The 21,871-nt window shown below is 52.4% G+C and overlaps 1 protein-coding gene across 1 annotated transcript; it reads left to right on the plus strand.

Annotated features, from left to right (window-relative positions):
- Nucleotides 1–1,950: 1,950 nt before the first annotated feature.
- On the plus strand, nt 1,951–21,214 carry NUAK2 (NUAK family kinase 2). Its single transcript, XM_066361945.1, has 7 exons — nt 1,951–2,286; nt 11,668–11,788; nt 14,286–14,437; nt 14,791–14,856; nt 17,446–17,565; nt 18,064–18,196; nt 18,872–21,214. The coding sequence occupies exons 1-7, from the start codon at nt 2,065–2,067 to the stop codon at nt 19,933–19,935; spliced, it is 1,878 nt and encodes a 625-aa protein (XP_066218042.1). The 5' UTR covers nt 1,951–2,064; the 3' UTR covers nt 19,936–21,214.
- Nucleotides 21,215–21,871: the final 657 nt, after the last annotated feature.

Genomic DNA, 21,871 nt, shown 5'->3' on the forward strand with positions numbered 1-21,871 from the left:
TTGGTATCAGTCAGGACTAGAACTCAGGTGTCCTAGCCCTGTGCCCTGTGCTTGTTCTTATACAACACATGCTTCTTTTTTTTTTTTTTTTTTTTTTGTTGTTGTTGTTGTATTTTTCTGAAGCTGGAAACGGGGAGAGACAGTCAGACAGACTCCCGCATGTGCCTGACTGGGATCCACCCGGCACGCCCACCAGGGGCAATGCTCTGCCCCTCCGGGGCTTCGCTCTGCTGCGACCAGAGCCACTCTAGCGCCTGGGGCAGAGGCCAAGGAGCCATCCCCAGCGCCCCCGCCATCTTTGCTCCAATGGAGCCTTGGCTGCGGGAGGGGAAGAGAGAGAGAGAGGAAGAAGGGGGGGTGGGGGTGGAGAAGCAAATAGGCGCTTCTCCTATGTGCCCTGGCCGGGAATCGAACCCAGGTCCCCCTCACGCCAGGCCGACACTCTACCGCTGAGCCAACCGGCCAGGGCCAACACATGCTTCATTTTGAGAGCCCTTCTCCATCCGGATGATCCCAGCTAGCTGGGCTCCAAGGAACAGATGCAGATCTCAAGAGAGAAAGGAAACAGAAGATCAGGGACACAGCCACCAGGGCCTCAATATATTTTTGCATACAACCCAGAGCAAGAGGGGAGGCCATCAGAGGGAAGAGTGTGAAACTGGCTACCACTCCTATGGCCCTCCAGATTTGGGGAAGGGGTTGGTTTACTGCATAAAGGGATCCTCTCCAGCCACAGGAGGGCATAGGGCCCCATTCTCCATCCCTAATTCACTAAGAAAGGATCAGAACATCAGTGGAAGTAGGAAAGTGGGCAGACACTAAATATAAAACTGGAGATCTAGTCCTTGATCCTCAGCATGTGCTGAAGACACAGCTAAAGGCATCATCCTCCTGGGGGTCCAAATCCCAGCTCTGTTCCAATTTTCTCATCAGTTGTATGACCTTGGGCATAATAATCCCCATTTCACAGTACTGGCTTATCACGAAGACTCAAGGGGAAACGTTCCTCTCTCCCCATTACACTCTGCATTTAGAGGGAGGACTAGAGCCTGTGGATATTCTCACTTCACTCTAAATGACACGCAGACTGGGGACTCTGGACCTAGGGCTTAGACCTTAAAAACCAGCCTTCCTGACTCCAGAAAGGAAAACCTTGAGCGCTCAGCTACTTATGAATTTAGGGATACAAGTTAAATAATAGGAGTGCAATTGAAATTTTACTTTATTTTTTAATGAGTGAATGTTTCCCTTTGGTTCTCTCTACCTCCTTCCAACACTTCATAAATTCTACCACATCTTGAGGGACCCACTCAACCCTAGAGGCTTGCTTTGATGAGGAGGTAAGAGCTTTCCAGAACTGCATTTCTGGGATCCAGTTAAGATTTATCTAACTGAAGATGGGCGAAACCTGGAATAGCTCTCCCCAGCCCTCCCACTTAGCTGGGGTCTACCTCCATCTCATTCCATCCCCTATGATCTGAAAGAAGTGGTCAAGCTACTTTATAGATTTTTGGCTTGAGAGAAGCAAATTACTCAGGCTGGAGAAATACTTTAGTGACTTCTTTTTAGTGCAGTCAGATTGCCCCTTGCTCACTGAGAACACAGCACAATAGGACAACAGGTGGCTCTAACCAGGACCCAGGGCCACTCAAGAGGCAAAAGCAGTTCCAGGGCCTCTCAAAGTTTCCAGACAACCCACAAGAAGCCTCTAGTAGTGTCCTTTAGTCCCCCTTGCCTGTCCCTGGGGGGGCGAGGGGTGTGGGGTAGGGGGTGGGCGGGAACCATTGACACCTTACCGAGCTGTGCAGAGGAGGGAAGGCGGGGCCGGAGGCCTGGGCGAGCCAATGCGGGCGATCCCAGCACGCGTAGCCGGCGAGCAGGCCAATGGGCGCGGGGGGTGTGGCCAGGGCCTCCGGCTCCGGGCTTTTATAACAAGTTGGAAAGCGGCGCCTGGGCGCGCGCTGCGGGGCGGCTGTGGGTACCCGTGCTGGTTGCGGGACGTGTGGCCTTAGCTTTATCCCCGCAGCCGGTCCCCACTCCGCCCTCTCTCAGCTCCGGCTCGCCATGGAGTCACTGGCTTTCTCCCGGCGCCCCAGCCCGGCTCCTTCGGCGGCGACCGCCGCCCTGACCGACGGGCTCAAGTCGCCCAAGCCTCTGATGAAGAAGCAGGCGGTGAAGCGTCACCACCACAAGCACAATCTGCGGCACCGCTACGAGTTCTTGGAGACCCTGGGCAAGGGCACCTACGGCAAAGTGAAGAAGGCGCGGGAGAGCTCGGGGCGCCTGGTGAGTGCGCTTCCCTCTGGCGGCGCCGGCTGGCCGGGCTGCTTGGGGCTGGGCCGGGGGCTAATGCCTTGCTCCGGGAAGTGGTCCCATTCATTCTTTACCTAGCTGAGGTTGCGGGGGTTAGGCGGCGGGCGTGGTGTTTATTGCAGATATGTCTTTCCACGATCGCAGGGACAATGATTGTGGACCTGAGAACCCCAACAACACCAGACAGCATGTGATGATGACCAATAAGTGAGTCCGACTGTTGGTGCAGTGCCTAGAAGACAAATAACGTCCTGTCTTGAGATGAGAGGGCTCTCTAAAGATGAAACTTAAGTTTATTTTGCTTGGAACAGACTTCCAATAGAGCGGAATGTGAAGAGGAAGTAGAAGGCACCTGTTCATAGTAGGGGTTTAGTAAATGTGTGTGTTTGAATGAATGAATGAGGTGTCCAGTTCTCAACTCAGTTCTATTAGTCTGGTAGCCAGCACACTATGGAAATCTACACAGGGATGGAGTGGGGGTGGGTTGGACACTTAAGTCCTTTCTAGCTCTAAGAGTGAGTCGAAGTTTCAGTATGATGTGTTTTTTATTCTGGGAAATGTGAAATCAGACTCTGGTAAAAGGTCCAGTATACCCCAAGATACCTTTGTGTGGGGGGCCTTTTCAGGAACATGTCCTGTTTATTCATTCGATTAAAAAAACAAAACAAAACAATTTTATTTAGAGAGGGATGGAAGAGAGAGAGAGAAACATCAATTTGTTGTTCCACTTATTTATGACTGGTTGATTCTTTTTTTTTTCTTCTTTTTTTAAATTTATTAATTTGAGAGAGAAAAATGGAGAGAACATCAGTCTGTTCCTGTATGTGTCCTGACTGGGGATCGAACCCACAACCTTTGCATATCAGGACAATGCTCTAACCAACCGAGTTATCAGGCCAGTGTTCATTGGTTGATTCTTGTATGTGTCCTGACCAGGATGGAATCCTAACTTTGGTGTCTCTGGACGATGCTCTAACCAACTATGCTGCCTGGCCAGGGCTTAGTGTTCTGTTAATTTGGTGTGTGTGTGTGTGTGTGTGTACATGTAGTAGTAAGAGTAGTAATCTGTGGGGCCTTGAGGAATTAATTCACTCTGTATTCTCAGTTTCTCCTTCTGTAAAAATAGGGAAACATAGCCTCCCTCACAAGCTGCTATGAGGATTGAATGAGATGCAAATGTGAATTTAAGTTGTCCCTGAGAGGAAGAACCCACAGTGAGAACTGCCATTTATGCCTGGAAAAGTCAGCCCTGAAAGGATGGCTGGTTTGCTGAAAGTTAGCTAACAGTGGTTCTCAAACTCAAGTTTAATGTGCGTAGGAATCACCTTGTGTGCTTGTTTAAAATACTTTTCTCTGGTTCCATACCCAGAGGATTTTATTGTGAAAATCTAGGATGGGGCCAAGTAATCTGTATTATTTTAACAAGCCTTTTAGGACAGGTGGTATAGGGATTGTCTTGACAAGTCCAGTTGGGTGCTGGTTGTGAGACATGTGCAAGCACAGTGTTTGTGTGACTGTGTGTGTGTGTGTGTGTGTGTGTGTGTGTGTGTCCGTGGTTTGCCCTATCGGCTATGACTGCAGTTGCCTCCCCAGATTGTTTACTTTAGCAGCCAGTAGCTGGTTTGAAATTCGAGAAGTCATTTCATTGGTGAAGGAGAGTGGATGCTGGCAAAAGGGGATGGATTTACTGCCCCATCAATAGGACCGAGTATGTTTTTCCTGCTAATGCCTGGCATGGTCCCCTGTTGCCCGCTGCCAGGTTACAGCTATTGGGCAATTATGTACTTCCTGGCTTTCCTTTTCTTTCTCTTTCTGTAAAGTATAAGGGCCTAGTGAGGCTGCAGGCTTCAGACTGCTGGGCCCAGGCTTTGTCTGGGGCTTAGCTAGAAAATAGCTGCTCGTGGGGGGCAGATTGTGTTATGGGGCCTGCAGGGTCCAGAAACTGGGAAACTGAGATTTAAGTTTAGAGATACAATCAGTCTCTTGACCTAGGTCACTACATGTAGGAGAGAGAGAGGGAGGGAGGAAGAGAGAGAGAGAGAGATCTTTTTGATTCTAGAATGAGATAAACCAGCTAGCTTTCAGTTTTCAAACCTCAGTGGCTATAGGCAGGGATTCCAATTCTTATTACATCAGAACACAATTCAGAAGGTACTCCCTTGCCTCCTGTCTTTTGTTGTATGTAGGGAGCCAAGATCAGCAGAAATGGAACCTGTTCTGAAGCTCCCTGGTCCATAGACCATCCTGTGCCTTTTCTGGGAACTTGCTCAGGGTCTCCCTTCTCCTTGGAGAGCAGCTGCCTGCTGTGCTAATAGTTTCTCAATTCTAGAGAGGATTCCTCTTCCCCTCCCACCCTCATTCGTGCTTCTTCACTGTCTTCCCTGAAGAGAGACCGGCCTGGGGACTTGAGATCTTCAGTGGGAGAGAGGGATGTGGGAGCTGCCCAAGACCTCCCTCATACTGAACGGGGAGTGTTGGTGGGGGCTAGATTCAGAGGAAGACCTGCTGGGTGACTCCCATCCCATCTTCTTTCCACTTTTCCAGAACATTTACCCTTCCCAACCTGCCCAAATGAGATTATCAGGGGACAGATGGGATTGTTCAGAGCAGGGGCAGGTGGGCAGGTCTAATGGCTACTCCAGGAGGGCATCAAAGGAAAAACAAATATTTGCTCTGGATCTTCTAGTCTCCAAGTACATTCCTGCTATCCAAATGACATTTCCTCCTGTGACTCACCCAGCTCCCTGACTCCTCCCCCTAAAGAGAAAAACACCTGCTGGTAAAGTCCACCAAAGCCTTCAGGATGATCCACATGGAAGTCTTACCTCCGAGGGTTTCCATGAGGAACGTGAGGGCCACCCAAGTGGATAGTGATCTGGGGCAGGAGTGGGTCTGTCTTATATATAGTAGGTAGCTTTTTTGGATTTGAAAATGACTGAGATGGTCTTATTCCTTCATTGACAGATGGGGAAACTGAGACCCAGAGAGAGGACATGATTTGTCCTATGGCTGGCTAGTGGCATGCCTGCAACATAGGCCCTGGATTTGACCACCCCAAGTCCAGGATGACCAATACTAAGCCTTGGTCTGGGACTTGGCCTTCAGTTGACCCAGACTTGCCTCAGTGCTTTGTTATCCCAGCGGTCAGCTCCGGCCACCCTTCTCAGCTTCAGGCAGTGCTGAGGGCTGGAGGAGTCACTGAGCACCGGCTGCCACACATACACACACTGTCTATGTCGAGGGATCCTGGGTGGATGAACTACACTATGTTCCTGGTTTTTACCTTGTCAGGAAGGCTGCTCAGCTCAGAGTCAGACTGCGAGAGTTCAAATCCTGCCTCTGTGGCTCCCCAGCTGTGTGACCTCTCTATCTCAGTTCCCTTATCTGTAAAGTGGGGATCATAATAATTCCTACCCCATGGTATTCTCCTGGGATTCAGTAAGAGGATATATGTGAAGTGCTGAGCACACTAGCTGACACACAGTGTTATCCCAGCAAGGCTGCTTTGACTAGGCCCTGCCCTCGCCTGGCAGCAGCCATCCTGGGTCTGTTCTGCCCTGCGCAGAAAAATGGGCCGTGTTCAGCTTTCTTTAGCCTAGTCACTTTGGTCTCTGCTTTGTTCAAAGTCCTAGTCTCTCCTTCAGCCCCTGCTCCAGAGAAGGGCTCTCACCTGGCCAGCCGCCAAAGGCCTCTTCTGCTTGAGGCTGCCCTCCCAGCTCCTCCTGCACCTGCCAGCTCCAGGACAGCGAGGGAGGCTCCAGCTGCCGGCGACTCTTGTCCTTGGGCTCTGGCCAAACCACACAAGAGGGCTGGGCAGGGAAGTGCCTTGCCCAGCAACCTGGCAGAGTGGGCAGGAGAGGTGCGCACAACATGGGGTTTAGGGAAGCAGCTCCGACTCCCCTCATTCCTGGAGCCCGTTCCTCTCCCTGCCTGGTTCTCTGGCAAGCTTGGTGGGATGGGGAGCCCCCACACCCTGCGCCCATTCCCACTCTGCCCAGGCTAGCCCAGCCCGGCCCAACCACTCCTCCATTATCTAAATGGGTCATCCTCCATCTCCTTGCCCTACCTCCCAGATGGCAGCTGCTCTGTGAAAGGCCAGAGAGGAGTCAAGGGCTTTGGCTCCAGCTCCTGGCAATAGCTATGACCAGAGATGTCCAGCTTGCACCCTCTTTCCTGGGACCTGGAGCCAGTGCTTTTCATCTTGTTTTTCTAAGACCTTTCTACCATCCTCTCCTGAGTCCAGATCATTCCTGATCTGAGTTGGTGGGGGGCGTGTGTAGGCATAAGTGTTTAACCAGTTGAACCCCAGCACCCATCTCTCCAGTGTGTTTGTATAAGTGGGATGGGGGTGGCTGGTGGTACTGTAGAGCTTGGCCCAAGGCAGGGTGTGGGGCATTCCCTTCTCCGGGGGCGGGAGGCAGGGAGCTAGAAGCAGGCAGTTCCATCTGCAAGGATCTTTTGTCTTCTGAGATGACAGCTTATCCAGGCAACACTCCTCCCTCGTGGATTCTGACTCTCCCTTGATGTATCAGGGAACCTTGGAAGACTCAGTGCACCTTTCTGCACTTCAGTGCTGGCTATTTGCAGAATGGCATAAGGAGTTAGCCCTGCTGCCTTTCCAACAGGAGGGCAAGAAGATCTATGGGCCAGTATCAGTAGGAATTCTGCTCAAGCAGGTTAACATAGATATAGCATGGGGCCTCTGAACAAGCTCATTAGAACAATCCTTGGCTAGCACCCTCCTGGCATAGTAGCAGGTGACCCATTTCTGAAGACTCTCAGCAGAGAATGCTAGTGTTTGGAAGGGAGCTTAGAGATCCTGATGTGCAGATTTGTGAATGGTTCCTTTCTTTCTGGATTTTGCTCCGACATTTCTCTCTGCCTGGAATGCCCGTTTGCCCCTCCCTAGCCGACCCCCTTGGCTTAGCAAACTCCACTCATCCCTCAAGCTCTAAAACAAAGATTTCTCCCAGAGGTGATTTTCCCTGCTCCAACAGACGAGAAAGCTCTCTCCAGTGCTCCTAGAGCTCCTGGCAGGCGGACCTCAACTGTCACGTTCATCACACTACGCTGGAGTTGATTTAACTGCCAGTACTCCCACTGGACGGAGGACCTTGGCTCAGGGACTGTCCAATTTTTGTCTAAACCCCTAAAATAGCACCAGGCACATAGTAGGTGTTCAGCAGATGTTTGGAGAATAAATGACCTTTCATTTCTCAGATGAGGATATTAAAACCAGCCAGACCAGTTCAGCAGATCACTAAGTGGCCTGTCTTGAGCTGCATAGTTCCGCAGTGGCAAATGTGGATGAGACACCTGGGCTCTTGCCACCCAGCCCTCGGCTCTGGTGTTCACATTTACATTATTTTTTTTTTAATTTTATTTTATTTATTCATTTTTAGAGAGGAGAGAGAGAGAGAGAGACAGAGAGGGAGAGAGAGGCGAGAGAGACAGAGAGAGAGAAGGGGGGAGGAGCTGGAAGCATCAACTCCCATATGTGTCTTGACCAGGCAAGCCCAGGGTTTCGAATCGGCGACCTCAGCATTTCCAGGTCAACACTTTATCCACTGCGCCACCACAGGTCAGGCACATTTACATTAATATAATTGTTGTGCCTGGGTTCCCTGTTCCCTCTGAGTAGGGGGGGGGGCATATAATATGTCGTCTAAACCTGGGCACTTTGGAGAGAAAGAGGTCACTATTAGTAATTATATTGGGATGACCCGGGATTGTCTCCGGGCATATGGTTTCTCTACCTCTGGGTGATCCATTCAGCAATTGTTACCCTCCTCCTTGACTCTAGTCAGTATATTTTTATTCTAAGAGTGGTTGCTCAGCTATCTTGCAGATGGGATCAAAGTTCCCTCAAAATTAGTGCTCGTAACAGAGGTTGACTCTCCACCCATGCCTAGGAAGAGAAACAGAAAGTCCCATGGGGGCACCGGTCCCATCAGTCAGGGATCAGCCCAATGACTTAACCAATAAATATCTATTCTGTGATTTGTGTTCACCAGGAAACAGTTGTTGAGTACTTTTGTGTGCAGAGCTCTGTCTAGGCCTGAGCGTTTGCCATATCTAATTTACTAGGCTAGGCTAGCCAGCAGGTCGCGAGGAGCCTGTCCTGGGGAGCCCATTTGGGCAGCAGTGGCCCAGCCCCACCAGAGCACTGGCACATCTCTCTTCTTGTCTGTCACCTGCTTAGGGACTGGTGGAGGCCTGATGACATCATTTCTTTCTTTTCTGGGTAGTGCCAGCCAAGCTGTGCTTTCCTAGGACCGAATATGGGTAATTGAGGGTCCTTGACCTAGCCCCCTGAGACCAGAGCATAAGCTTACAGGAGGATGGAACTGTTCATGGATTGAAGTCCTAGGCTTCCAATTTGAAATAAATGCATCTCAAAGTTTGACTTGTGTACCCAGTATCCATGCAGAGACTCCTAGCACTGCTCAGACCCTTTTATTTTGGAAAGGCCTCATTTCTTTTAGGTCTTGTCTTTTTTCTTTAATTTAGGTTTTATGAATTCATTTTAGAGAAAGGAGAAAGAGACAGAAGGGGGGAGGAGCAGGAAGCATCAATTCCCATATGTGCCTTGACCAGGCAAGCCCAGGGTTTCACACCGGCGACCTCAGCCTTCCAGGTCAACGCTTGATCCACTGCGCCACCACAGGTCAGGCCAGGGTCTTGTCTTTTTTAGATCTGTCTCCTAAGCCTAGGATGATTTATTTAGTGTATATATCTTTGTGTACATACAATTATACATCCAAGATGTGCTTAGTTTTTGCATATGTGTGTGTCTTAAGCTCTCAAATAGTTCTGTTTCACTATCTAGATATGTGATTTATATGTGATTTTTTACTATCTGTTAATATAGTTTTTATAGCCCTGTATCTGTAGAACTCATGGTACTTTATCCATTTTCTGATCATTCGAATGAAAAATTTTAGCGGGAAAAGAACTAGCCCGTAATCCTGCCTTCCGGGAGACAGAGACGTGCAGGGCCCACGCTCCAGGCTGAATTCCCAGCGCTGAAGGAGGCAGCCAGCCCCTTCGGCCCCATGCCCACCCCCTGTCCAATTCTGAATCAGGGATTTTTCTGCTCAGCTCCTGAGGGTGGTTTGGAGCAGAAGGCACCGAAGCACAAAGAGAGTCCCTGCAGCTGCAGCCTCAACAGCATCTTTAGGGGAGGCTCCATGGTGATAGTCCCTCCAGCTGCCATTGTCCTCCCTGCCTTGCTCAGAGAAGGTGGAGAGCTGGGCCTCCCCTCTTTCACAGGCGCAGCTCCAGGGGAGGAGTGGGGTGGAGGGCACGCCATCTCTGGCCCGTTGCCGGGGTGACCGGGCCCTGGGCACGGAGAGCAGCTCCTCTTACGGGATTATGGCTGTTCCGCATTCTTGTCCACTGTCCCTGTGAGCAGGAAGCCATTGTCTGCCTCCAGAGTCCTGTGAAAGGGGGATTCGAGGCCCCTCCCTTCCAGAAGTGGGTTCCTTTTTTCTGTCTCCTTTTGTACGTCTAGGCGAGGCAAACCCTCCTGGGAAATTGAATGAGGACCTGTTTACCTCAATCTGTGCCTTCAGATTTTTCATAACTTGCCTGTCTCCCATGAAGAGGAAGTCTTGTATTTACCATCGTGTCCCTGGACAAGACTTGACAGGAACTAACCAGCCCTGTGATTCCCACCCCTGCCCAACACCTAACACCAGCACGGCAGCCTCTGAGGCCGGAGCATCTGCGTGGCTCATGTCACAGCGTCGGAGCAGGAAGTCACCTCAGACATCTTTGTTCAGCCTGTTTGTTTCACTGAAAACTGATGCTCTGAGAAGGGTGGGCCTTGCCCGTGGGGACAGTGACAGAGGAGGGCCCAGTTCTCCACACCACGCACACACACAGCCTGCACGGTTCCACTTCTCCCCTTTCTGCCACCTTGGACTTAAGTGGGATGAGGCAGAGAAAGGGATGGAGACCCCTCCATCTCCAAGAGCTTTGCTTAATAGGCATCTTGGCATCTCCTTCTTCATTTCCTCTTCCTCGCCCCACCCTTCCTGAACCCACCACACAGACCAGCTGGGGCCTTTAATCCCTTGATGATATTTTCACCTTGACAGACAAGACAGCAAAGCCCAGAGGACTCTGTGTGCCTGTCTAGTGGATTTTTTTGTTTGTTGCTGGGAGAGGAACATTTTTTTCCTGAAGAGACTGGTGCTTTTTTTCCACACACACAAAAAAAATCTTGTGGTAAAATATGGTTAACATAAAATTCACCATTTTGAGCATTCTAAATACACAAATCGGGCCTGACCTGTGGTGGCGCAGTGGATAAAGCGTCGACCTGGAAATGCTGAGGTCGCTGGTTCCAAACCCTGGGCTTGCCTGGTCAAGGCACATATGGGAGTTGATGCTTCCAGCTCCTCCCCCCCCCCCCCCCGTCTCTCTCTCCTCTCTGTTTCTCTCTCTCCTTCTCTCTCCTCTCTAAAAATGAATACAAAAAAAAAAAAAATTAAATACACAAATCGGCAACATTAAGTATAGTTACAGTTCTGTGCAACCATCACCACTATGCATTTCTCATCATTTCCTCACCCCAGAGAGAAGCTCTCTGTACCCACTAAACAATAGCTAAACAACAGCTGTCCTTCTTGCTACCCCCTCCACTGGTAGCCTCTGCACTGCTTTCTGTCCTGTGCATTTTCCTATTCTGGTCACCTCATGTCAGTAGACTTGTTCAACATTTGGCCTTGTGTGTCTGGCTTATTTCACTTAGTATAATGTTGTCAGGGTTCATCCATGTCTGTGCTAGTGAATGACAGTATGACTCTGAGCAGGTCATTTAACCTTTCTGGGTACCAGTCTCCTCACCTATAAATGGGGATGATGATTCTTCCTGTGCCTGCCTCCCAGGGCTGTTGTGAGGGCAAATTAACTAACTAATGCAACAGATGGTTATTTGGTGCCTCCTGTGTGCCAGGATCTATGCTTGGCATCAGAGATGCAATGGTGAGCACATTTTTGTCCTTGAGGTGTAGGATGGTAAACTCGTTGTGTAAATCATAAAACATCAGCCTTCCGAATAGTTGTTACCTTCCATGTTTAGCTGTGGACTCTGAATATGGTCATTGGTCCTTACTCCTTCCTGCTACGTGGACTGCACCTAACCCAGAGGGAACCCTTTCTAGAGAAGGTACTCCTCAGCCTCTCTGCCACCTTCCCTGGTGAAGCACAGAGTAGCTTCCCTGGATGCATCCTGTGGCCTTTGCAGCAGCTGCAGGCAGACCAGAGTCAGGACTTTTGAGAGTGTCCTCTGGGACACCTTTACCTGCCAGACCTTTCTCCTCACTCTCCAGCACTCTCTGTTCCCAGGTGGCCATCAAGTCAATCCGGAAAGACAGAATTAAAGATGAGCAAGATCTGATGCACATTAGGCGAGAGATTGAGATCATGTCGTCACTCAACCACCCTCACATCATTGTCATCCATGAAGGTACAGAGGCGGGGTGTTTGAATCTGGGAGTGAGTGTGGAGTGTGTGTGCATACGTGCATGTGTGAGTGTGTGTGTGTGTGTGTGTGTGTGTAGGAGCAGTCAGAACAGATGATCCAAAGAAATAAAAGAGACATAGGCTTTGGCGTTAGACAAAAGCTGAATTTAAAATTCAGCTGTATGAATTGGGCAACTATTCAGCTTCGTCTCTGAGTGGGCCCCAGTTCCTCATTTGTAAAATGGGGTAATCCCACCTACGTCCCAGGGTAGTTAGTTGCAAAGGTCAGATTAAATGTCACCGAGTGCTCAGCTCCTGGGAGGAACTGGGCGCATTGTAGGCTTTTTGTTGTTATTGTTAGGCTCTCCATCCTCGAACGCTACCTCTCCAACCCAGTGAGATGCTCAGCAATGCAGGGGAGGATGAAACACCCAGAGACATGCCCCTGTGTCAGGTGCACGGTGCTAAGAGCCAGCCTCCGAGGGTCCGCCCTGTACTCTGAGTCACTCCTGCCATGGGGCTGGCTCCCACCTCTCCTTATTCTTGCTCAGCCTCCTCCTGCTCTGACATCAGCTTTCCACTCCAGCCGCCCCGTCCCCTGTGCCCCAGGGAGCAAGAGAGGGTGCCCAGGGAAACGGAGCACCCTTCCTCACACACCTATCTGCTTCCAGCCTTCACATAATATCACTTAGATGGGAACCAAGGGAGAGTGGTAGAAGGAGGGAAGGGAGCCTATGGCTTTGCCCTCTACCTGAATATTTCTGGTGGGAAGCATGAGAGAAGTCTTCTCTCTTGAGTTCTCTTCATAGGAAGACTAAGGGCAGAGCCGATGACATAGCCCTGTAGCTTGAGCCTTTCCTATGAGGAGCCCAGGCAAGTAGCTGAGAAAGCTAGTGGGATCTCTGTGGATCCCCCCAGGGAAGAGTGGGCATGGCAGAGTATTGGTCAAACCAGGCCGAGCGTGGTGACTGGTGTGTGCGCACGCATGTGCATGTCCCATACCCACCTCTCTAGCCAGGCCTGGGAACTGAGCTTGGAAGCTCAGGCTGTGGCTTCCCCTTCCCCTTCAGACTCAGCAGATGTCGGGCCATTGCACTTACTGTGTGTATGGCAGGGCCCCCCCGACCTGTCCCCCCCTGCACAGCCTTCAGGAGGTATGGACGGGAGGGGGGGGGGCTGACCTCTAACCTAGCTGCTGTCCAGATGTGCTGGCTCTTGACCCCCAATTTCATGGCACAAAAGCTGCAAAGAGATGGAGAACCACAGGGGTAGAGGCTCAGCCAGGCACTCCTGCTCCCCTGGGAGAAAGCTCAATCCTCCTGGCCTTGTATCCAACTGCCCGGGAGCTGAGACTCCTCCCGGGAGAAGGCGCCTCCCTCAGCTCCGTCTCACAGCCTCATACCTAGACAGCAGTAGTTCAGGCTGGCCGAGCAAGCCAGACTCCTAGGACCTGTTTGACACAAAGATGCAACGTCAGGGACAAACGTGTTCTGACACACACCCAGCTGAAAGGGCAGCTTGGTGAACAAGTCATTCCCCACCTTTCCCGGGGGGGCTGGAGCCAGGACAAGGTCTGAGGGGCAAGAGGGTCCCTCCTCACGTGTTGATGAGCTAGATGGGCCAGGCTGACTGCCAGAAGCCCAGACTGTCAATTAATTACCAAATATTTATTGATTGCTTCTGTGCACAAGGCCCCAGCAGTACTCCGGGCAGGAAGTCAAGGGCGTCAGAGGAGATAAATATCTCATCTCTCCTTTGTACTTTATAGTATACAAACCATTTGCATATACTTTTATTCTTCTTTTGATCCCAAAGGCAGGCATTTTATGGGCATTATTATATATATTATTATTATTATTATATTTGAGGATGCTGGTGATAAATATAACCGTGGATACCATTTACCGAGTGCCTGCTTGTATCAGCCCGTCTGCCAGCTTGCTCAGCCAGCCCCAGCGCGTTCACTAATTTTATCTAGTTCTCACCCCAGCCCTAAGGGTTTGCCATTGTTCTCATCCACTTCAAATAAGGAAACTGAGGCACCCTGGTTGAATGAGTTGCCGAGGTCACCCAGGTAGTAAGTGATGGGGCCAGGATTCAAACCTACATTCTTACCGATGGATCGAGGAGATATTTGCCCTAGGTCAGGAAACAAAGAGCACCAAATTCTGAACCAGCCTTTTTATTCTCATCCAGCGATGTCTCTGCCCTCCTGGGAACTCGCAGGGTAGTTTTAAAAATCCTCACAAGCTGGAACTCCAAGGAGAGGGAGGGTGAGCTAGTTCCCTTAGCCTTAACTCATTGCTACTGGAAGATATTGAGAGCTTCAGAGGCCCTTCTCCTGCCCTTACTTCGCTCCCCGTCTGCCCCAGCAGCAGACATCTTCCTGGAGGGAAGTCCTAGAGGGAGAGGTATCTGGTCCGGGGCCAGGGAGAGGCCTGTGGCCCCTAGGAGAAGCAGTATATTCTGGAGGGCCTGATGTCCCACTTATTCTTCCCCAGTGTTTGAGAACAGCCGCAAGATTGTGATCGTCATGGAGTATGCCAGCCGGGGCGACTTGTATGATTACATCAGCGAGCGTCAGCGGCTCACCGAGCGCGAGGCCCGCCATTTCTTCCGGCAGATCGTCTCCGCTGTGCACTACTGCCACCAGGTGAGCTGCTCCCTGCGCGGCCCTGTTCTGAGAGGTGGTCCTGGGCTCCGGGGCTGGTCTGAGCCAAGGAGATTCCATGACTTGTCCAGGAATCACACGGGGAGACAAAGCAGAGGCAAGGCTCGGTTCCGGCCTCTCAGCCTGCGGAGTGCCCGTGTCTCTGACTTCCAGTCCCTTGGCCAGGGATGGAGGGGCCTGTGGCTTGTTGTGCTTCATCCCAACAAAGAGGGGTATTCCCAGCCTACTTGTGCTCCCTTACCTGGCCCCTTTTGTGTTTGCCTCGCTTTCCAGACGAGGCCATCATGCCCTTCCTCTCTGGGGGCCTTGCCTGACCTCCTCCCTCCCTCTTTCAGAATGGGATTGTCCACCGGGACCTCAAACTGGAGAACATCCTCCTAGATGCCAATGGAAACATCAAGGTGAGCGCCACTTCTTGTTTCCAGAGCTCCCCTACTCCTCCCCAGCCTTCTTTCACTGTGCCTAGCCAAGTCTCTGGACCCCCCCCCTTAGGGGTTCCAGGGGGAGTCAAGCAAAGCTCCAACTTACATGGTGGTTTCCACTTTATTTTATGGGTGGAAAACCAAGGCCTCAAAATAAGAGGTGACTTTGCATAATAAGGTTCTATGGCTAGTGAGAGGCTGAGCCAAGGTCTTTTGACCCCCCGACCAGTGCTCTTGTCATCACGAGGCTGACAGGAGTCTAGATCTATGGTCAGCTTTTGCTCAGTCTCGGGACTGGCAGGGAGAGGGCCACGGCCTGAGTGCTCCCTGCCTGTGTGCATGCACACACGCACACATGCACACATGCACACACGCACACATGTGCACATACACAGGCACACTTTAATCTGCGTCAATTAGGTAGCCTTTTGGCACCTTTCCCCAAAGACCAAGCATTCCAGTGCACCTTTGCTGCCTCTGATTTCCCGTGCCTACACAGTTAAACTTAGGTATAAGAAGTGCACACTGAGCCCTGGCTGGCTGGCTCAGTGGTAGAGCATCAGCCCGGTGTGTGGAAGTCCCGGGTTCAATTCCCAGCCAGGGCACACAGGAGAAGCACCCATCTGCTTTTCCACCCCTCCCCCTCTCCTTCCTCTCTGTCTCTCTCTTCCCCTCCCGCAGCCAAGGCTCCATTGGAGCCAAGTTGGCCTGGGCGCTGAGGATGGCTTCGTGGCCTCTGCCTTAGGCACTAGAATGGCTCTGATTGCAAAGGAGCAATGCCCCAGATGGGCAGAGCATCACCCCCTGGTGGGCATGCTGGTGGATCCGGGTCAGGCGCATGCTGGAGTCTGTCTCTGCCTCCCTGCTTCTCACTTCAGAAAAATACAAAAAAAAAAAAAAAAGAAAGAAACTCAGATCCCAGAGCTAGAATAGGGTGATGGCCAGGCCGGCCCCTGCACGTGCCTGGAAGGGCTCTGACTGCACTTAGAACCTCAGAATCTTCCTGAACTCAGGACATAGTGCCTTCTCCAGTGGCCCCTGACCCGAGCTTAGAGGCGCCCTGGCACTGAGTTCATTCCCTTTTCCCAGCCAATTCCCGGAGCAGGTGGGGTTCGCTTTGATGCTGTGGTATGGGGGGTGGGGGTCAGAGCCAATAAACGTATACAACCTGGACAAGCACGAACTTTCCCATCTGCACCAATCACCTGCCTCATTATGGGCTTCAACTGGTAACTGCTCGATAAGAGGCCAATAAAACCATAAACGGAGCCAGTTTCATAAACAGAGGCCCTCTCCACCCTAGGCACACATGACTCTGCTGGGGGTAAAGAGGTCAGGAGCAGCCGGACACTGGCCTCAGCCTCTGTCTGAGGAGAGTTGGGGAAAGGGTCTCGCTGAGGGACAAGAAGATGGGCTGGGGCCTCCCGAGGCCAGGCGTCAGTGATAGATGGCTCAGAAAGTCCTGTGAGAAGATTCCCTCTGGGCTATAACCGTGATCTTTGTTCTGCCTTCACCTTTGCTTCTCATACATACGGGGCTGACCCCGTGCTCATGCCCAGTGTGGGGATAGACAAGCTCTTTGCTAGGAAGTACAGCCCAGCCTGGCGTGGCTAATCGGAGCTGAGGTGGCACGCTTCTGACGGTCATGACATTGGCACGAGATGTTACCTCTCCCTCTCCATCTGACTGACCTTCCCATTGAGTCCCATCCATGGGCCACATCTCTGCTAGGAGCTGCAGGAGGAATAGGGACAGGTCAGCACAAAGAACATATTGATCTGGCAATATGAGGAGACAGAACTGATAAGCAGAGACTACTGAAAGCCATTGAAAACTTTATAGAAGAAGGAGACCGCAGGACAGTGGAGGGCTTCCGGGGGAGGTGGGCTTGCTGGATCAGCAGGCTGCATGGGCAGGAGAGTGCATGTCTGGAGTAGAACAGTGGTCCTCAACCCCCAGGCCGTGGGCCGGTACCGGTCCGTGGGCCATTTGGTACCGGCCCGCAGAGAAAGAATAAATAACTTACATTATTTCCGTTTTATTTATATTTAAGTCTGAATGGTGTTTTATTTTTAAAAAATGGCCAAATTCCCGTCATTTACATGTTACATCCATCTAAGACTCACTCTTGACGCTTGTCTCGTAAGTTCGACAATTATATTTTAAAATACCAGTTTTTACTCTGGCCGCATAATTTTATTTTGTGCATTTATCTGTCCCACCCTAAAGGCCGGTCCGTGAAAATATTTTCTGACATTAAACCGGTCCGTGGCCCAAAAAAGGTTGGGGACCACTGGAGTCGAGTACATGCGCAGAGGAGCCTGGGGAACAGGGAACCTGGAGCCCCCACACGCCTCTGCCTAAGTGCCCACTGACACCACTTCCATGGGGCTTTTTCTTCCAGCGACTGAGCCATGTTGATAGTGCCCAGGATGGGGTGGGGGTCACGGGTCCCCTTTCCCCCTGCTGTGCCCTGGGTTTCCCCAGGGCTTGGTAGGGGCAGTCTGAAAGCTGCAGAACAGCCCAGACTGTGGCGTGACCCCTGCAATGTTTGACCCACTCCTGCAGATTGCTGACTTCGGCCTCTCCAACCTCTACCACCAAGGCAAGTTCCTGCAGACGTTCTGCGGGAGCCCCCTGTACGCCTCGCCCGAGATCGTCAATGGGAAGCCCTACACAGGCCCAGAGGTGAGTGTCCACCCTCCACCACTAGCCTGCCTCAGCCTTTTCCTGTGACTTTAGCTCCCGTGAGATAGGTGAGCCGGTTTTCTAGTTGTTCCCTTTCTCAGAGCACAGAATTCAGCCCCACCCACCCACCTCTAGCCAGGAGTGGCAGAACTGGAACAAGAACTTCTATCTCCTGACTAGTCTCGTTCTGTGCCTCTCACCTTCCTGGTTCTCACACTTTTCCTGGCACCTAGCAGCCACCCCTCCTGTCCCCAAAGGGGTGACTTCACCACTGCTCTTGTGTTTGTGGCTACCCCTGCCAAGGAGAAGTGGTTGACAACACCTCTCCCCGTGAGCCTCAGTCCCCCTGTATCACTCCTTTGCGCCTGAATGCTAGAAGGCGGCGGCCCCCGGGTGCACTGGCCTCTGAGTTCTCCAGTGTACTCCCCTTTCTTCTCTGCTGTGGAAGGTGGGGCTGGAAGCCCCCCAACATCCTTACTGATCGCCTCCCCCCCTCAGGTGGACAGCTGGTCCCTGGGTGTTCTCCTGTACATCCTGGTGCATGGCACCATGCCCTTCGACGGGCAAGACCATAAGACGCTGGTGAGACAGATCAGTGACGGGGCCTACCGGGCGCCACCTAAACCTTCAGGTAAGTGAGAGGTACGGGTGTGCTCTTCCAGGCTCTGGGTGTCCTGAGCTAATTCCTGAGGCAGGAGTCAAACAGTAGCGTAGACTGAAGAGGACAACCCAGTGCAGATGAGAGTGCCCTCCATTACCTTCTGCGGTCATCTCTGCCTCCAGTGTCTGTGACCTCCGAAAAAGGAGGGAATATCTCTTCCTTCCCTTATGGGCATGCTTTATTATATTTGGGAAGTGCTTCCTAAGATCTAACTTAGATTCTCTTTGCTACAGTTGTCTTACTTTCTACTGTTTTTGCCCGTATTCTTAGAAATCCTTTTGTTCTTTCAAAAGGAGGGCAAGAAGAAGGATGTGAGAATCTTGCCTTACCCTTGAGCACAGTCCACACCCTCAGAAGGTTGTGTTTCTGGAGAGAACGAGGATACACACTCGTAGACAACGAGGCTAATGGAGGGTCCAGAGTCCCAAGGGGTATGGGATGGAGGAGGAAATTGGCAGAGTCCGCCCAGGAAAGCTGGAGCCTGGGAGCTGGCCCGGCAAGGGCATGTGCGGAGCCAGCTCTAGGTGGGAGTGGACAGAGAGGAATGAGGGGTATCTTAGCACAGATAAGGGCAGGCCAGTGAGAGGGACTGCAGGTGCCCGTTCCCATGACTGCCCATCTGAACTCCTTGTTTTTGTCTTCCAGATGCCTGTGGCCTGATCCGGTGGCTGTTAATGGTGAACCCCACCCGCCGGGCCACCCTGGAGGATGTGGCCAGTCACTGGTGGGTCAACTGGGGCTATGCCACCCGCGTGGGGCAGCAGGAGGTCCTGCCTGAGGGCGGGCACCCTGGCAGCGACTCTGGCCGGGCCTCCATGGCTGACTGGCTCCGGCGGTCCTCCCGCCCCCTCCTGGAGAACGGGGCCAAGGTATGCAGCTTCTTCAAGCAGCATGCTCCTGGAGGCGGGGGCATGGCCCCCAGCCTGGAGCGCCAGCATTCGCTCAAGAAGTGCCGCAAGGAGAATGCCGTGGCCCAGTCTCTCCAGGGGGACCCGGCCGACGACGCCTCCCCTCGCCCTGGCAAGGGTACCCTCAAGCTACCAAAGGGCATTCTCAAGAAGAAGGTTTCTGCCTTCTCGGAGTGGACAGGGGAGGTCTCTGAGCTCGGCTCAGCCCCTGAGAGCCCAGGGCAGGCTGCCCCTCTGCTCCCCAAAAAGGGCATCCTCAAAAAGTCTCGGCAGCGGGAGTCCGGCTACTACTCCTCCCCTGAGCCCAGCGAGTCCGGGGAGCTCTTGGACGCAGGGGACGTGTTTATGAGTGGGGACTCCGTGGAGCAGAAGCCCCCCCAGGCTTCCGGGCTGCTCCACCATCGCAAGGGCATCCTCAAACACAACGGCAAGTTCTCCCGCACGGCCCTGGAACTCACGGCCCCCACTGCCTTCGGCTCCTTGAATGAACTGACCTCGCCTCGCCCTCCGGCCCGGGCCAGCCACCCCTCAGGGGCTGTGAGTGAGGACAGCATCCTGTCCTCGGAGTCCTTCGACCAGCTGGACTTGCCTGAACGGCTTCCCGAGCCCCTGCTGCGGGGCTGTGTGTCTGTGGACAACCTCACGGGGCTTGAGGAGCCCCCCTCAGAGAGCCCTGGAAGCCGGGGCCTGAGGCGCTGGAGGCAGGACTCCCTGGGAGAGAGCTGCTTTTCCCTGACGGACTGCCAGGAGGTGACGGAGGCCTACCGACAGGCACTGGGGGGCTGCTCAAAGCTCAGCTGAGGGTGGCGGGCATTGCCCCACCCGGTGGGCTCTGAGATACAGCTGCCAACACCCTGAGGGGAGACTCCTCTCCTGCCTCCTAGGACCAGCATCCCAGCCCGGAAGACGGAAATGGTTTGCAATTTAGCCCTGAGGAGGGCCAGATATGGGAAAAATGGGCAAATGAAATACATTGAAGGTTGAATGTCTTCAGCCCTGTTGAACCAAGAAGGTAGTAGAGGGGGAAAGAGGCAGGGGTCCCCAAACTTTTTACACAGGGGGCCAATTCACTGTCCCTCAGACCGTTGGAGGGCCGCTACATATAGTGCTCCTCTCACTGACCACCAATGAAAGAGGTGCCCCTTCTGGAAGTGCGGCGGGGGCCGGATAAATGGCCTCAGGGGGCCACATGTGGCCCGCAGGCCGATGTTTGGGGACGCCTGGTAGGGGAAGACCCATGGCCCAGTCCAGGTGCTCGGTTTTGGGTACACATGGCAGGACCACAGAGATCTGGAAGGAGCACTCTGATCAGTCCCCATCTCCTTTATTGCAATGAGTAACTTCTGTGCAAGGTGCCTTCCTGCCGAGGTAGAGAGGGAAACTCTTCACATACACATTCCTATCCCCACCAGGCACTAAAACGGAAATATGGACACTCCTAATGTGCCTGGGACCTCCTAGGAACAGTCTCCTAGGGTTGCCCTTCCTTCGTCTCCCCGCAGTAAGAACACAGCGTCCCTTTCCTCAAAGGTTCTCTCCCCTTTCCTGGCCCCCAAACCTGGCCCAAGTCTCCTGGGGTCGCTGCTATGAATCTAAAAGACTTGAAAAGGCTCAGGCTGCTATTGGACTTCATCTCCAGGGGCCCAGCTTCCTCTGGACCCCACCTGGAACCGCAAAGGCTCTGTGAACTTCTCCAGCCTCCAAGCTAGTCCTGCTACTGAGAATGGATGTGTTTATATCTCTGGGTTTTTATGACCTCAGAATGTCCTATTTATGTTTTGAGCTCTGTGTTCTTAAAAAAGTGAATCTCGCTGTTTTCAATAATGTGAATGCTATGTTCAGGAAAGTCGCTATACGTCTAACTTTTGTGTACAGAGAAATATTTTTGCAGTGATTCCCTGCTGATCCCAGGGAAGGTGGGGAGGGGGGCTTTTACAAAGCTGCGTGTTCTGTTGCACTGTCTGGGGGAGTCTCTGGCTCCCCCATCCATGCCCTAATTCTGTCTACCTGATGGTCCCTCTTGCCTTCTCTGTGGCCATAAAAAAACCACTCCATTAAAAGCCAGAACAGTGATTGAAAATAGCGTCTGTTGTTCCGTTTGAGGAGGCAGGGCACAGATCTTTGAGCCTTCTCTTACCACACACTCCTGCTGGGAAATAGAGAGCCTGCTTCATAAAAAACGAAACAAGGAACACCCAGCTCTTAGCTCCATAAAGCTCCCCGACGTACCTCCTCAGTCTGCCCTGTTAAACACACAGGTGGGAGGGTCCTGGGCTGAAAGTCCCAATTTGCTCTTCCTGCCTTTGACACTGAAGGGAGAACTGCGCTTCTCAGATTGTAGGCCCCGCCCCCAACCTTCCATACGTCGTCCGTTCCTCCCCCATCCAGCTTTGCGCCTGCTGCTTGAAGACACCCCCACTGCCTTTATTCTCTCTCTCCAAAGGAATCCCCTTTGGGCAGCTGCTCCCCCCCTCCCACCACCCCCACCACCTGACCCCTAGTGAAGTAAGGAATGTTTGGAATGCCCCCCCTCGAAGGCCGAGCCTCTCAACCCCCAGCAGAGCATTCCCAGCCCGCTGACCTGCTGCTTCTTTAAGGAATTCCAGAGCTCCAAGGGCTGGGATGAAAGGGAGAATAAGGACTAAGTGCAGGCAAGCAGCTGGCTGGCTCCAGCTTCAAGCAGGCTGCCTCACCATGCCCTACTCCTTTCTAGTGTTCACAGGTCCCAAGCATCCCC

The sequence above is a fragment of the Saccopteryx leptura genome, chromosome 2 (genome assembly GCF_036850995.1).
Source record: "Saccopteryx leptura isolate mSacLep1 chromosome 2, mSacLep1_pri_phased_curated, whole genome shotgun sequence".
NCBI classification, from domain to species: domain Eukaryota; kingdom Metazoa; phylum Chordata; class Mammalia; order Chiroptera; family Emballonuridae; genus Saccopteryx; species Saccopteryx leptura.

Bases quoted from the DNA above. Each gene is read 5' to 3' on its own strand.
- NUAK2 (XM_066361945.1), top strand. From the start codon at position 2,065: ATGGAGTCACTGGCTTTCTCCCGGCGCCCCAGCCCGGCTCCTTCGGCG. The intron at 17,566-18,063 runs GTGAGTGTCCAC...TCCCCCCCTCAG, and splicing joins AGCCCTACACAGGCCCAGAG to GTGGACAGCTGGTCCCTGGG. The intron at 18,197-18,871 runs GTAAGTGAGAGG...TTTGTCTTCCAG, and splicing joins GGCGCCACCTAAACCTTCAG to ATGCCTGTGGCCTGATCCGG.